The 17309-nt window shown below is 44.3% G+C and overlaps 1 protein-coding gene across 4 annotated transcripts in view; it reads left to right on the top strand.

The window, feature by feature from the left end:
• LOC147747929 (flavin-containing monooxygenase 5-like) overlaps positions 1-13994 on the top strand; it is a 289847-nt gene extending 275853 nt beyond the window's left edge. For 3 of the 4 annotated variants that reach the window (XM_086956927.1, XM_086956922.1, XM_086956907.1), the window contains one exon: positions 10455-13994. In XM_086956927.1, the coding sequence (XP_086813053.1) occupies positions 10455-10800 (346 nt within the window). In that variant the 3' untranslated portion in view covers positions 10801-13994. The remainder of the gene's footprint in view (positions 1-10454) is intronic. The other variant, XR_015308464.1, reaches the window with a different exon arrangement.
• Positions 13995-17309: the final 3315 nt, after the last annotated feature.

The following is a 17309-nucleotide window of genomic DNA, read 5'->3' as shown; positions in this document are numbered from 1 at the left end:
GTACAAACTGCCCAATCTCATGTTACCAACCATAGCGATTCGCGGGAGATATCCTTCAAGAGGGCCTCACGTCTAAGGCAAATTTCTTGTTAGTTAAGAGATTATGTTTTAGAACAGCATAATCTGTTCACTTTGCAGCGTGTACAGTGATTATGCAATTTACAAGTTCAACTTAAAAGTGATCCTGTTTTATTCCCCTTTTTCCCCCATTTCTCATGATGTCTCCTCACCTATGTTCTCATGTTTTCATTTGCTTCCTTATTGCTTTTTCCATGCCCTTCAAAAAAGGGGGAGATGTTGTAGTGTTACTCCATGAGTTGCATGCTACCACGCGACTCATGGTCATGTTGTTTGTCTTTAATCAAGCATTCTCAAGTGTGGCCACTCAGTTCAGGAGAATTCCTAGCAACACCATTCTCAGCGTTGGATTCTCTGCAGCTGGACAGCTGTAGTCGTGGGTTCATCAACGTATGAATAAACCTGTAACTTGAACCACCTTTTTCCTTGTTGTTATTGAATAAGGTCGTAGTAGTTGCCGTTCAAACTTGTAGGCTAGTCCATAACAGCAACAATCATGTACCTGAGTGTGACTTAAAGAGTGTGTACAGATGAGGTGCTAAAAGGGCCTCAGCCCTATCTCAACACTGCTGGAAAGGTAAGAGTGTAGCCCGGCCGGAGGCCTAGGCAGAAAGCGACAGGATAATGAAATGTAATCAGGCAGGAATCCAGTGAGGACATATCTCCAATCCACCATCTACAAGGAGCAGAAAGGTCGAAAAAGTAAGGCCAAGAAAAATTCAAGGGGAGTCATTCCTGGGGGCATTGCCTGTGTGCTTTTGATTTTTTGGTCAGTCTGGTCCCATTTGTCATGAAGGTGGCTGGTGGGCCCTAGAAGAAGAGGGCGTCAATACTTCAGCACCCAATCCTAGATGCCCAACTCTCAGGTGGCTCAGTCAGTCTCATTTATAGTTCCATCACCACTAGACCCTGGTTTGCTGATCCATTCGGTAGCACTCTCCACCTGGCACCGCTAAGCCAAGACACAGTCCCGCCTGAAGGTAAATGCTTGGGCACGTTAGATTGGACGATTGGGCCCCTTGGGCATCACTGCCTTTGTTTGCTGTGTGGCGCAGTGCAGCACACCATCAGGACAGCATGTTAAAACTGTTGTCAAACCGGCCACTTGTTCTGAGCGGCTTGGTGCATAGCTTTGCACCCCTCACCCCTCTGGCTTTGATATTTTTATTTATCCTTTAAAAAACAAGCACAAGAAATTAGAGTAAGAACAATGTATATGCAAATTTCTAGGCTGAAGCTACACTTCCTCAGCTTTGTGATTGATATTTTAAGCACCTGTGTCTGACTTGAGAGGCACCCCCAAGGGTATACAACGTTTACAACGCGAGCGTTACAACGAAGTACCATTACCACGCGGTTATAACAACGAAAGTTGTTACAACGAATTGCGCTGGGTGGCGCTCAAGGATAATAAATCATTTAATTTACTATCCCAACACCTTCCCTACTATCCACGGGGACTGGTGTTGGAATAGTAAATTATATTTTTTAAATTTGCGCCCCCCCCCAACGCAAGTCGCTGTAACGACTTGCGTTGTTACAACCGCGTTGTAATGGTACGCGTTGTAAAAGTGTGCGTGGTAGTGACGTACATCCACCCCAAGTAACGACTTGAAGACCTGCATCAGGTTTGCCGCCCTAGCTCTTCTTTTGGATACAGTGGTACTGTAATTACATTAATTCATTCTGTGCAAAACTGTAAGGATGGTAGAGTCTACCTGAAATAGTTGTGTTATTGCCGTTCTCCATTGTGGTTGTAAGGACTTCCTATCCTTATGTTTTCTAAAAACAATCCTTCCAAAATACATGCATATAAAATTACTCTGAATCAACACATCTTTGCCATGGCCCGATTAAAATTTCATGCAAATAATACTCATGCCCACCACCGCTCAAAGAATAGGTCACTGAACCAATCCACTTCAACCATTGCTGCCTTCCCTTTAAGTGACTGCAAAAACAACAAGTGATGGACCGAATGTGGATCAATGTCACACATTCCCCCAGTCAAAAGATCTGGGCCCAAATCCATCGTTTTTTTGCACTCCACACCACCCTGGGTTAGACAATGGCGATATGCAAATCAGCTCTGACCCTGTTGCCCCATGGGAACAGTCCAGTCCGAACTACAAAAGCCATGTCCTTCCCAGAACGGAATCAAGCATCCGAGGACCGGACCGGTTTCGAGGTAACACCTCTCATCAGCCCGGCTAGCTTGACTCCAAGTGGTGTGGAGTGCCTGGGACCCACGTCTGGGCATCCCCAGCGCACTTAGGGCGGCAATTGCAAAAACAACAAGTGATGGACCGAATGTGGATCAATGTCACACATTCCCCCAGTCAAAAGATCTGGGCCCAAATCCATCGTTTTTTTGCACTCCACACCACCCTGGGTTAGACAATGGCGATATGCAAATCAGCTCTGACCCTGTTGCCCCATGGGAACAGTCCAGTCCGAACTACAAAAGCCATGTCCTTCCCAGAACGGAATCAAGCATCCGAGGACCGGACCGGTTTCGAGGTAACACCTCTCATCAGCCCGGCTAGCTTGACTCCAAGTGGTGTGGAGTGCCTGGGACCCACGTCTGGGCATCCCCAGCGCACTTAGGGCAGCAATTGCAAAAACAACAAGTGATGGACCGAATGTGGATCAATGTCACACATTCCCCCAGTCAAAAGATCTGGGCCCAAATCCATCGTTTTTTTGCAGTGGTGTGGAGTGCCTGGGACCCACGTCTGGGCATCCCCAGCGCACTTAGGGCGGCAATTGCAAAAACAACAAGTGATGGACCGAATGTGGATCAATGTCACACATTCCCCCAGTCAAAAGATCTGGGCCCAAATCCATCGTTTTTTTGGGCCCAGATCTTTGGACTGGGGTGAATGTGTGACATTGATCCACATTCGGTCCATCACCTGTTTTGTTTGCAATTCCCTTTAAGTGACAGCATTTAGATCTGGTACATGTGTACATATTACAAAAAATAGTCTGCCAAGAACAGGACTTTCCACACACTTGTACTTCCAGGGACTGCTAGCCCTTATGTGCAGGAGGGTGTCATCAATTATTTCCATAATACTGAAAGGCATAAAGTTGCATAATGTGACTTCACTATCTACTAGCTCTGATCTATTGAATAATCCTTTAGCCAAATGAGTTCAAGGTACAGAGAGTAGCAGGAGGCTCTGAGCACATTTCAAGGTGGAAGGCACACTCCCTCAGCTTTGTGGTTGATATTTCAAATCTGATTTGAATGGGGCCGCTAGCAACTACTTAAGGAACTGCAGCAACTTTGCAGGTCTTGCACTTTTTTCAAATAAAGTGGTGTTAAAGCCATATGCACTTGTGTGCAGAAATTCCAGGATGTAAGAGTCATCCCGGAATACCTGTCTGGTTACTATTAACCATAGGAATGCACATTCTTATTACTAAAAAGAAATGCAAAGTTTAATGTTAGAAGCCAGTCAATAGCAAATGTGATTTTCAAGAAGTCAATATGTTTATTTATAGCACTTGTTTGGGGAGAACCTGGAATTATGTGTAAAGCACTGTTGCATGTATTATTTTCATCAACACTGTGTGCCTTTTACATAACTCTTCCAACGCGTAAGTCTACAACCAGTAAGACCTATGATGTCCCTGTACTCTTCTTTGAGGATCTCTGTTGGTAGTATAGTGCAACAGCAACTTACCATGTCTATTGCATTCTCCTATGAGGATGTCTGTTGGTGGTAAAGTGCACCTGCAGCGTCCCATCTCTTCTCCTCTGTTAGAACTCTATTGGTAGTATAGTGCAACAAGTTTGACGCCTATATAGTGCTCTTCCGTGAGGAACTCTGTTGGTAGCATAGTACAAGCGTAGCTTTCCGTCTCCATTTCATACTTCTGTGAGGACCCCTGCTCATAGTATAGCACTCTGGCCGCCGCCATTGACGGCGTGCAGCGAGGCCACGCCCCCCTCTGGCCACGCCCCCCCCCCGCCCAGTTTAAAAGGCGCTGAGTGCGAGCGCACTTTCAAAAGACTCTTTACTCCTGAGGCGGAAGCCGGGAGCTGCATTTTGTGTCTGCTGCCGATTTTAAAACCTTTTATCTTTTGAGTGTTAATTGAATCTGTGTTTTACCAATTATTATCCTACCTGACAAAGCCTGTTGCACACTTCTTGGGAGCCTGCTGAATGCAAGCAGCGCCTCCCTAACTCGGACAAACGCCCTCTGGCCGCCGCCATTGACGGCGTGCAGCGAGGCCACGCCCCCCCTCTGGCCACGCCCCCCCGCCCAGTTTAAAAGGCGCTGAGTGCGAGCACACTTTCAAAAGACTCTTTACTCCTGAGGCGGAAGCCGGGAGCTGCATTTTGTGTCTGCTGCCGATTTTAAAACCTTTTATCTTTTGAGTGTTAATTGAATCTGTGTTTTACCAATTATTATCCTACCTGACAAAGCCTGTTGCACACTTCTTGGGAGCCTGCTGAATGCGAGCAGCGCCTCCCTAACTCGGACAAACGCCCTCTGGCCGCCATTGACGGCGTGCAGCGAGGCCACGCCCCCCCTCTGGCCACGCCCCCGCCTTTCCCTCACTATAAAATGTGCCACTGGAGAAAGCGCAGCGGACGAGTGCAGCGGGAGCGCCTAAGGCAAGCCCGTCTGCGCCCGTCCACGGCCGACCGGGGCTAGGGGCAACCCACTCTGCTCCAATCATCACTTACTCTGCCTCCCAACTCCGCAGCCTACAGGGCCCCTGGCCTCTCCCTGCCTCTACCCGTTCTTTCATATCTACACTTGATCTTTCCCCCGCCTCTTCATCTCCCTACCTTCCGACCCCCCCCCACTCCCTCTCACTCTCTCAGAGATGATGCCAGCCCTGTCTTACCTAAAACTCTCTCGGCCTATTACCTCAACACCCGGTCAGCAGTAGCCCACTCACACGAACTGTCGGTACTGCTAGACCTCCACGCACCTGATCTTCTCTTCTTAACAGAGACTTGGTTCAGCGAGGACTCTCTCCCTTCCCTACTGGCCACTCTTCCTGCTCCATACTATGCTCTTCGAGCAGATCGTTCCAACGGTAGAAATGGGGGCCGGCGTAGCAGTGATCGCCCGGTCCGACCTCCCCTTTCAATGCCTACCTCTGCCAGATATTGCCACAACAGAGTACCTAGCTATCTGCACTACTTCTATCAATCCTCCTCTCACCTGTGTCCTCACTTACCGACCCCCTCAATCACCCCTATCTTTCCTCCCCTATTTTCAGGAGGTACTTTCCACACTGACGGTCAATAACTCCTCCATTCTATTACTGGGAGATTTTAATTTTTGGCCTTCAGATCCTGCGGAATGCCCTTCCTCTAGGGAATTCTCAGATACACTCCTATCTCTTAATTTTGTATCACATGTTCATTCTCCCACTCACGTCAAAGGACACATTTTAGACCAGATTTGGTCCTTGAACTGCCCAATAGACTCTCTGACCATCTCGCCTTGCACTTGGTCCGACCATTATCTGATCTCGTTTACCCTTCCCATCAATCCCCCTACCAGGCCCCCGCTCCCTAAGAACGTTTTGGTCCGCTCTTGGAGCCGAGTGGACCCGGAGAATTTATCTGCGCTATTAGCTTCCTCCTACCCTACCCTACAAGACCTGTCCTCTCTTTCTCAGGCCGCTGCCATTGAACATTGGCTCTCGTCTAGCTGCAATTCAATCGCCCCGTTGAAGCGGGTGTCATCTAAACGGGAGAAAGATGCCAACTTATGGTTCAATGAGGATCTTAAAACCATCAAACCTGCAGTACGCGGCGCCGAGCTCGCTTGGAGGAAGAACTACTCTCCCCCACTTAGAGCTGAGTTTACCACTCTCTTTGCTCAATATAAGCCATCCTGGCTGCAAAAACGGCCTATTTTTCCGCAAAGATCCATGCAGCTGAGAATAAACCGAGGGAAATCTTCTCAATTGTCCACAACCTGGCCTTTTCTGATAGGACATCTCTCAAGCCCTCCCCGTCCCAGGACCTTTGCCACTCTTTAAATAATTACTTTATCGAGAAGATTGCCATCATAAAAGCCAACATTCCCTCACCCCCTCCGACTTTTGTTGACCCCCAGTGCCCCCCACCTAAAGGACAACTAGATGCTTTTCCTCCCCTGACTAAAGACTCCATGGCCTCAATAATTCCTCTTGTCAAATCCGGATCCCCATTGGACACTTGCCCTGCACACATCCTTCGCCACATCTATACAACCTGTCCAGATCCCCCCCTTCACTTCCTTAACAGCTCTCTTTCCCTGGGGGTTGTAGCCAACCCACTGAAAACCGCTGTTATTGTCCCCATCTTAAAAAAAACGGGCACAGATCCTTCGATCCCCGCCAACTATTGCCCTATCTCCCTCCTACCATTCCTGGCGAAGGTGCTCGAACGCCATGTCACCAGGTCTCTGAGCACCTTTGTGGAGGAGTATGGGATTCTCGCCCCTCGCCAGGCCGGTTTCCGCCCCGCACACTCTACGGAGTCCGTAGTTCTCTCGGTCCTCGACAACCTCAGGGAGGGAATGGATACCAACCAGGCCCAGGCCTTGGTTCTCCTCGATCTTTCAGCCGCCTTTGACACGGTTGATCATACCATCTTACTTTACCGTGTCAAGGCGGCGGGGATCGGAGGTTCCGCGTTGGTATGCTATCCTCCTTCCTGAGGGACCGCACCCAGGCGGTTCGCCTGGGAGACTTCTCTGCGGACTTCCAAAAAGTTCAGTACGGGGTCCCCCACGGTTCCTCCCTCTCACCCCTCCTGTTCAACCTTTATATTGCCCCTCTCATTTTTTCACTGCAACAAATGGACGTCAGCATATACAATTATGCTGACGATCTTCAACTTGTCTTCAACCTGTCTTCTTCCCCTACTTCTATCTCCAACTTCCAGCCTATTATGATTTTTATCCAGGACTGGATGAACTACAACCACCTGAAACTTAAGCCAGATAAGACCGAGCTGGTGCTAACAGGTGGTTGCTCCAGTCCTTGGTCCTCACTCTTCTGGCCCCCTTCCCTAGGTTCCCCCCCGGTCCCCTCCACCTCAGTCAAAACTCTAGGTATCAAACTCAACTCTCAGCTCATTCTTCACTCCCAGGTCAGTTCCGTGGTGACCTCCTCCTTTCTGTCACTACGCACCATCCGCAGGGTATCTCGCTTCTTCACCTTCGATGCCCTGAAACTGATCATTCTGGCAATGGTCATATCCCGCCTGGATTATGGCAACGCCCTATATGCGGGGATCCCTGCATATAGTTTACGGCGGTTGCAATTAATCCAGAACCTGGCGGCACGATTGGTGTTCAATCTTCCGAAATCTCATCATGTAACTCCCCTCCTCAGATCTCTACACTGGCTTCCGGTCCGTGAACGCGTCCAGTTTAAACTTGCTTCTATCACCTTTCAAGCACGACTGGGCGCGTCTCCGGCCTTTATAACATCTGAAATTGTTCCCTATGTTCCAACCAGAGAACTGCGCTCCTCCTCGCAATTCCTGCTTTCAGCCCCCCGCTTTCGGAGAAAGAAATGGGGAGGATCCAAGTTTGCAACCCTTGCCCCACTCCTGTGGAACTCCCTTCCTCTTGAGCTCAGATCTATAACTCTGTACCCTCAATTTCGGAAGCAACTTAAAGCCCACCTATTTGCCAAATGTTTTAACTAAACCACTTGCTGTTCCCCTCTTCCTATTCTGCTCCCCCCTCTCCCACTCCGGAGAGCTGTCTTTTGTAGCGCCATGAAACCGCTGGTGTAAGTGCGCTTTACAAATATTTTAAACTCAAACTCAAACTCAAACAACTGCAGCTTTCCCTTGCCATTGTACTCATCTGTAAGGGCCTCAGTTGGTAGTAGAATGCAACATGTTTTTCATCTACATTGTACTCTTCTTTGAGGACCTAAGTTGGCAGTATCATTCAACTGCTGCCTTCTGTCTTAACTGCCCTCTGAGGCCCTCCATCGGTAGTATAGTGCTACTTCAGTTTCACACTAATTTGTAAAGACAACTTTTTTCAGTACGGTGCAAGAAGCCTTACACCACCATCTCCATAGTACTCTCTTGTGTGGACTTATATATGATACATAGTGACACTTCAGCTTTCCAGCACCTGTCTGAGGGTGTGGAAATCTTGGGCCTAGATGCAGGGCAGTGATGTATGCATTTTTTCAAGATGTCATCTTGGTCAAGGCACACTCATGTCTTTGTTTTCTATGCTGCAAGTATAGTTTTTCGTTTACACAGAATAGAGATTGTATATCTCACTCCTCTGAAGTCCCTCTATGAATAGTATAAGAAGGGCAGATTTGATTTTATTTTCGGTCTGGTACTGCTATTTCTATGTATAGTTATTTATCATATATTGCAAATGAAAGAATGCAGGGGGAAAGTTAAATTGGATGAACCATTAAGTGTTAACCCAGAAAAAATTGGGAGAGTCCTGCCATCATCTGAATTTTCTGCTCCCTCATTCGCAATATTCTTTTATAAGAAACTGTTTAGTGAAGCTCCAGTTCTCTCTAGACCCTATATTATAATTTTATAGGAGAGAGCATACATGTCTTCCCTTTAGCACATCTGCACTCCACAATCATGTCTGAAGACATCTGTCAACAGTATAGTGTGACTACAGCCTCCAATGTCCTTTGTTTTGTGCTGCGGGGACATCTTTTGGCTACTTCAGCTTTCAAGCACTTTATTTCTCCTTTGAGACCCCATTACTGCCAAAACCAACCTCCACGAAGGAATGAAGGCCATCGCCGACTGGATGAAGACCAGCCGTCTGAAGCTGAACTCGGACAAGACGGAGGTCCTCATCCTCGGCTCCAACCCTTCAGCCTGGGATGACTCCTGGCGGCCGACAGCACTGGGGGCAGCCTCGACACCCACCGACCACGCACGCAACCTGGGAATCATCCTCGACTCAACGCTCTCTATGACCAAGCAAGTCAACGCCTCCTCCTCCTCCTGCTTCAACACCCTCCGCATGCTTCGCAAGATCTAGAGATGGATCCCGACAGATACAAGAAAGACAGTCCCCCAGGCCCTCGCCAGCAGCAGACTCGACTACGGAAACGTCCTCTACGCGGGAGCCCCGACCAAGCTCATCAAACGACTACAACGCATCCAAAACGCCTCGGCACAACTGATCCTCGACATACCGCGCCACGGCCACATCGCCCCCCACCTGAGAAACCTGCACTGGCTCCCAGTCAACAAGAGGATATCCTTCAAGCTCCTCACCCACGCACACAAGGCACTCAACTAGACCGGCCCAGACTACCTCAACAGTTGGCTCTCCTTTTACATCCCCAACCGCCAGCTACGCTCCGTCGACCTCTCACTCGCCACCGTCCCGCGCATCCGAAGAACAACAACCCACCTCGCCGCCAAGATATGGAACACCCTCCCAATGAGCCTACGACAGACCCAAGACCTGCTGACCTTCAGGAGGATACTCAAGACCTGGCTGTTCAATCAGTAGCACCCCCCTCCCCCAGCGCTTTGAGACCCTCGCGGGTATGTAGTGCGCTTCACAAATGATTGATTGATTGGTGGCTGTATAGTAGAACTGCAGCTCTCCTGTCCTAGCTCCATTGCCGGTGGCGCCCTCATGGCGCTCTGGGTAAAAAAGTTTGACCAGCGTTTTACATCGTTGGGTTGTGTGAAGACTCATGTCTCTTAGTAGGCCAAGGACAAAAGTAAATCAAAAATTCTCATTGCACCGCAAAACAAAAATGCTTTGAATGCAAAATTCATCAATGCAATAGATAAATAAAAGCGTGATGACAGAGTCTGCTTTTCAATTATTAAATGGTTCCTCATGCATTCCACAAAAAGCAAAAGGACACATCAAAGCTGATAGATGTGAGAATAAATTGCTACAGGGGGATAATCAAAAATGTGTTTAACAATGTCTCAGGCCAGTGGCTGACCTGACGCCCCTTTCTATATGTTTGAAGTAAATATTGAATGAAATATGTTTCCCAAAATGCTGCAAGCACCATTACACGCCAAGCCTAATACTGATGCAAGCACCATTACACAAGAACCCTAAAAACATACATACATTCTGATTATTTTATAAAATGTATAATGCATTCAATGCTGCTATATAAAAGAAAGTAGTTGCAAGACCTGTTGATTTTGCCAAAGCTTGTTTAAATGTCTTTCTACCAAATGCACCCTAGTAAAAATGTTTACTGCATTTTGTTAATATGGTGCTGAGATATCCCCTTAGCATGAGGTACATTTGTACTTTAACGAAGATGTAAGGCACAATGTCACTTTAGAGGGAATGTTGTAAACCATCCAAAAACGTCTGTTCTATCTACACCAACAACGCCTGTCTTTGTATCCTTTTAGGTACGTGCCCAGCCAGCGTCACACAATACAAGTAGACTATATTGACTACATGGATCAACTCGCCCAACAGACTGGTGTAAAACCCCACTTGCTCAGCCTCTTCCTCCGGGACCCTCGACTGGCAATGGAGGTGTGCTTTGGCCCCTGCACACCTTACCAGTACCGACTGACTGGACCTGGAAAGTGGGATGGAGCCAGAAAAGCTATCTTGACCCAGTGGGACCGCATCATCCTGCCAACAAGAACTCGAATACCAGAAGATTGCACTAATTCCAAAATGATGCCACTTCTTTTTAAAATAGCTGGACTATTCCTGATGTTTGCTGTGATCCTCACTGTTTTATAACGTGAGAGAGCAACAGTGGAGGTGGAGTAAAAGTGTCTAAACGTTTTACCTAAGGAAAATTGGGACTTACATTTTCAGGCACCCTACTTTTTGGCAAATGTTCATTTATCAGACTCAAAACTCCCACAAACTTGCCTGTTTCTAACACATACTAAGTAAATCAACTCACCAACGTTTCCTCCCATTCCACCCATTGTGGCAAAATGGAGTACACTTCATGGAAACTCAAAGGGCAATTATTGGGCCTAATTTATGAGGTCCCTTGCGCTGCCGGATCGTCACATTCTGTGGCGTTCTGGGGTGCAGAAGCCTGCTCCATGTTTACCAGGCAGCACTGAGCCATTTTTTTGGCTTAAGGCTGCCTCATAAATATTGTTCCCTATAACGCAGTTTTCTGCTGGGGGTGTTCCCAGAAATATCCATGGTTTTTTGGCACTGCCCCAGATTAATGAGAAATCGTAACTCTGAGGTAGCACCAAAAACCTACGGCTTACTAATGGAGGAATAAGGGAGGCACAACGAGAAGAAAAATCTTAATTTCTCCTCTTTTTTCATATTTCTATGTGTGCTGCCTTCTGCAGCACATGTAGAAAGAGAAAAAAGCCTCTTTTAATTGTTTTTGTGCAGGAAGGTCTCCCTTCCTGCACAAAACTAATCATCCCTGCAATGCAAGCACTCTTGCACCATGGTGCAAAGGTGCCTGCATTGGACTCGGCAGCCCATTGTGCACCGGCGCCGGGGGGGAAGGAAAGGAATGCGTTGTATCAGATAGATACAGCACATTTCTGCCCTTTTCTTTTGCCATAGGGCAGCACAGCAGGAAGGCCTGTGGCGCAGGCCTATGGCAAAACCTCATAAGTGAAGCTCATTGTGTTTAAAGGCTTTATTATTAGCCAAAAATATATATTTGTCATTACAGACTACAACTTGACAAAGATACTCTATATCGAATCTACTACATCAGAAAGAACACTTCTGAGAATCAGCTAGTACAAGTACAAGTGTAAACCCTAATACATAACCTTCCCCATATACTTAATTCTAAGACTAAACTTTAGGGGAACTATAACCCTAACAGAAAGCCTGGTCCAAAATCTACCACCGACACTAAAACCAACTCTAAACCCACGCTAAGCCTGCCCCATACCTACAGTATCACTAAAACCCTTCACTCATATGTAATGCTATCCTTTAACCCAAATATAAACCTGAGGAAAATACAATCTGCAGAGCACATGGCTACCCCACTGGGGTTTCCCAGCGATAATGGATTACAAGCAGATACAGTGGAGATTACTCATTTAAGAGATAAAGACACCTCATACCCTAACCTCAAAATGAGTACAGATCCTAAACTTAGCCCACACCCTAAAACTTATCCTTGGCCCACACCATAAGCTTAACCCTAGGCACCAATAACCTTTACTGTAACCCTTTCACCTCAATACCCTTTACTCTAAACCTTTCACCTATCTCATTCAATGTTATGGTGTTATCAGTACTGACACTTTCGATGTAGTGGTATGTTTGAATGGTACATCAATGTAGTAAGTTCTCAGTAGTGGGCATTACAATTTGAACTATGTAACCGTATGTACTCAGTCAAAAGAGTGCCTACTCTTGCGAATGTGTATAATGTGTTAAATAGTGCTCCCCTCACATGAACGAAGCCAGAACCCTTGACCCCCATCCATTATTTTTCTTCCCCTTCTGCTGAAAGACTTACAGGCTTATTTACAATCCCCTTGCGCTGCCAGTACGTTACTTTTCCCCATATTAAAAGTGATGCATCGGTGGCACACAAGCCCCTTAATCTCACCAATCAACGTCCGAGCTACTGGTAGCTGTCCTCCCCACCCCTGATACTAAAAACCACGGGTTGATCACATGCTTTACACATATATCATACTTTCTGTCTTTAAGCTTATATTTGCCAGGAGGGCAAGTGCTCTTAACATGCCAAAATTCAGTATGTGATGTTAAGTAAAACACCTAAATAAGTAAATAGTGAGGAACTGACTTGTTTTATGTTGTTTTTGATTTAGCTGTGATAGTATTAGGATTTTAGTCCTATGATTACAGGATTATATTGCTCAGTCGGCCTCATCATTCTTCTTTGCACTGATTACAAGTGAAGTGCTGAGCAGGTACATGATGTTTCTGCCATTCTCTCTGTGCAGCATCAGGCACAACAGCCTTTTACATTGAGAAACTAGGCCTATGCAATTATCTGAATGGCAGAGAGGGCAGGAATAGATAGCCCAGATATAATATCATTCTAGAGATATAAATCTGTGTCCCTCTCTTACTGAGCTCAAGGTGCCATGGTGAAAGTGAAAAGGAGATGGAAGGATGAGTGCACATCAGACTCTCACTAGAAAAAATGTCTTCTAACACAACTATTGCTGGTGAAAATATTCCCCACTGGGTGCAGATTTTGTATTATTAACTCCCATGGGGAGGTATTTTTTCTAAATGATATTTGGGACATAATGGTTCTGTCAGGCTGTATTTCAGTTAAGATGTTTTATGTCAGAATATTGTTAGCTACAATATCATCTGACAAAAATACTGCATCCTCAATTTTCTTGACAAAATATCATCCCATGTGTCGTAAATTTCTAATATTAATGTCATTGGGTCAATATTTATATAAAAATTATGATTTCTACTATTAACGCCAATGGGTCAACATTTGTATAAACATTTAGGGCACAATATTTTAGTTCCGATATTCTGGTACCATACCAAAAGAATAAAGGTGGAGGAAATTCTAATGTGGATGGCAAGGGGAGATTATCAGGCATAGGACTGACTCATGGGTAACCAATCTGAATGACAACAGGAAACGAATTTAATAATTTAATAGCTGGCAAGGGAGAGCTGAACATCGAGACATCCAATGGAACATACACTGCTGGGTATTGTAAACCGCTCTCTGCAGCTATGGATTAAACAATGGATTCCTTCTGCATTTTCTGCCGTTACATATGTATTCAGCTGACCCTATTTTAGCTAGCTTTTTTCATGAGATATTGAATGGTTCTCAGATGGGATCTAAAAAGAGTCCAGTCATGTTCCAGCAAATTCTGGGACTGCAGAAGGTAACCATTCTCATGCATATATATGTTTGTGGACATGCACTGTTTAACTGACTGCATTCTGATTCAGTTGTGAGTAAATATTCCACGGAATTCTTTGTGTTGTTTTGCCTTTTTTATGCATGACTCTCATAGAAAGCCATTAGCGTCAATAAATGAATTCTGAATCCAGTAATTCATTTCTCTGACCTAACAACGGTGGGTAAGAAAAAAGTTACTTAGCTGTAACTAAAGCTCTCCATAATTGCTATTGATCATAAATTCATATGCTTGAATCATCCCCGTCATTGAGCTGGAAGCCCCATGTTATACAAATATACAGTACATGGAAACAAAGGCGAAATCGTCTTACCTTACTGGAATAAGTGTCCTAGGACCACTTGGCCTACCGTCGCCTCCTGCCTTGGTGCTGTGTCTGGCCAGTAGAGTTGCATAAATGTATGTCTGTTTTCCCATATCGCTGCTCTGCATATGTCAGCAGTAGATACACCAACAAACAGTGCTGTAGATATAGAGACACTTCTTGTAAAATAAGTCTTAACACTTCCTTGTAATGGATGACCTGCTTTCATTTAGCGGATCACTATTGCTGAAGACACCCATCAAGTATATCTTGCTTTGATTGAGGGTGTTCTTTAAGAGAGTGACTATATCCGTGAGTAACTGATCGAATTTTCTGAGTCGCTTGGTTTTCTCAATGTAGCATTTTAGACATCTTCCAGCATCTAATGAGTGAAGTCCTCCTTCAGCTCCAGTAGTTGGATTTGGGAATAAAGGTTTTGAGAACTACTGGCTTGTTCAAATGAAAATCTGAATGTACTTTCGTACTGAAGCATGGATTAGTTCACAGGCTAATGTTATCCTCTCTAAATTGAAGGAAAGGCTCATTTATTTTGAAGGCTTGGATCTCTCCTATCCTTTGGGCTGAAGTGAGAGCCAACAAAAGTGCTACCTTTCATGAGATCTATGTTAGGTCTGCTTTGTGAATGGGCTCAAATGGTTCCTTCATTAGTTGAGACAGTACTGTATTAAGACTTAATTATGGAGTAGGATGTCTTTTTTGAGGAAAAGTACTTAAGAGGCCATTGAGAAACTCCTTCATATGTCTGTTAGACCAAGGAGATAGTTGATTCAATGTTGTTTTAAGTTTAAAAAGCTTTATTTAGAACAAAACTCAATTACAAAACAGTAAGCCAAATAAAATCTCATGAAGTAAGTAACTACAAATATGAAGGGCAAACTGATCAAAGTAGAAAGTTGCTTACAGTTTTACATTATCAAAGGAAGGAAAGGGATAAAGGATGTAACATAATTCAAAAACTGAAGATCGAGCAACAATGTATACTAATAATAAATTAAGCAGTAATGAATAAACCAATAAAAAGTATAACAATAAGAACTAATATACAGTAAAATGTAAAGAAATAACATCTTATGGAGGTCTAACATTTTCAGAACGTATGGAAGATATAACTTCTTTTTTTTGCAACTTTGTTTAAATAAATAGTCTTGGTAACCAATATAAGTCTCTATTGACAAGTGGATTGTGTGAGGGGGAAAGCAATATCTAATCTATGGTAGTGGCAAATGTTATTCGCCCATGACTTAACAGAGAGTTTAGTTGAACATTTCCAATTTAATGTAATTTTCTGAAAAGCTAAAGCGGACATCAGATCAAGTAGTTTTTTTTTACATTGAGATAGAGCCAAAGACTCTATTAAACTACCTGCAAAAAGGATATCATTGGCCAGGGGTATGTGCAAGTTAAAGATTTTAGAAATGAGAGATCCTATATCAACCAAGAAGGAGGCTACATAGGGACATGAGAATAAAATATGTAGCAAATCAGCTGAAGAAGAGTTGCAGGACCAGCAAGAGCCATTGTTTGTGTGAGAAAAAATAGCAATTGATAAGGGAGTGAAGTATAGACTATCATATGGTAAAAACATAGACTGAGTAATAGAAGCAGACCTAGACATTTTTAATGATCTTTTCCAGATCTTATTCAGACATTCACGTTCCACGGACAACCCAAATCTGTTTCCCAAGCAAGCTCCAAATTTGTTTTAGAGCGAGTAGGATCCGGAGTGGAGAGATGCTTATAGATCAAAGAAGCCTTTGGTAACAGTAGTGATAATTTTAAGAAAGAATCAGTTAAAAGTGGGGAAGCATCAGAGGCAAAGGGGTTGAAGACGTCCAGTATTATTTTCATGAGAATTGAGAATTTCCTCCAAAAACAGTGCGGACAATTGAGAGAAGTTTGATAATGAGGAAAGAACAAGGGGTCATACCATCAAACCTTATCTTGAACCCAAACAATACCCCGAAGTCTCCAAGATTTCCAATATAGAGGCCTATTGTTAACAGAAATAAGATGATTATACCATGAGGGAGATTGTAGGAAAGATTCTCTAGTATAAAGTGTTGGTTGGTAATAAGGTCTTAGTAAAGAACAACTGTGACGAAATAATGGGAGATACGTAATGCTAGCCTTTGCAAAAAAGGAAAGAGCTTCCTTTATGGTGAAAGGAGCGAGTAATGATCATTCTATTTTAACCCATAAAGGTGTATAAGGTGTGTCAACTGTAAGAAGACATTTGGAAGCGTGCTTGAGGCAAAAGCTGTATGATAAAGTCAAAAGTCAGGAAACTTTACGCCTCCATTAGCTTTTTTTTCTTGAGGTGATTCAAGCAAATTCTAGGTTTCTTATCATGCCATAAAAATTTAGAGAGAAGAGTCACATTTTTTGAAATATGTAGAAGGAATACGGATGGGTATCATTGAGAGGACGTACGATAAAATAAGGGTAATCATCATTTGAATAGAATCAAGGCGGCCCCACCATGATAGGAAAAGAGTATTCCAAGAGAAAAGAAGGTTAAAAAAATGTGATTAAGGGTCTCCTTCATATTGAGTTTAACCGAGTTATTCAAACAAATTCCTAAGTATTTAATTTTAGAATTATTCCATCGGAAAGCAGTAAAATCAAATTGGTATTTAAGACAGAATTTGGTGATAGGCATGATTTCTGTCTTATCAGGATTGATTTTGTACCCAGAAGACAAATCAGAAAATTATTTGCAAAAGGGAAGGAATAGAGGTTTCAGGATTGGAAACAAAAAGTAAAATATCATCTGCGTAGGCTGACAATTTCAAATGGAAGTCTCCATAAGAAAAATCAGAAATAGAAGAATTTTGACGAACACGAGACAAAAAGGGTTCAATAGATAGAACAAATAAAAGGGGATAAGGGACATCCCTGACCAAAACCACGTTGCAATAGAAAAAAATTAGAGATAAGGCCATTAACTGAAACAGACGCAGTAGAGGACGAATAAAGTAAAGAAATAAGGGAAATAAATTTGGTGCCAAAACCATGCCAGTTTAGAGTTTTGAATAAAAATGGCC

This window comes from Lissotriton vulgaris, chromosome 1_1 (assembly GCF_964263255.1).
Source record: "Lissotriton vulgaris chromosome 1_1, aLisVul1.2, whole genome shotgun sequence".
In the NCBI taxonomy this organism is placed as follows: domain Eukaryota; kingdom Metazoa; phylum Chordata; class Amphibia; order Caudata; family Salamandridae; genus Lissotriton; species Lissotriton vulgaris.
Note: the sequence above shows the minus strand (reverse complement) of the source record. Positions and strands in the feature narration are given on the sequence as shown.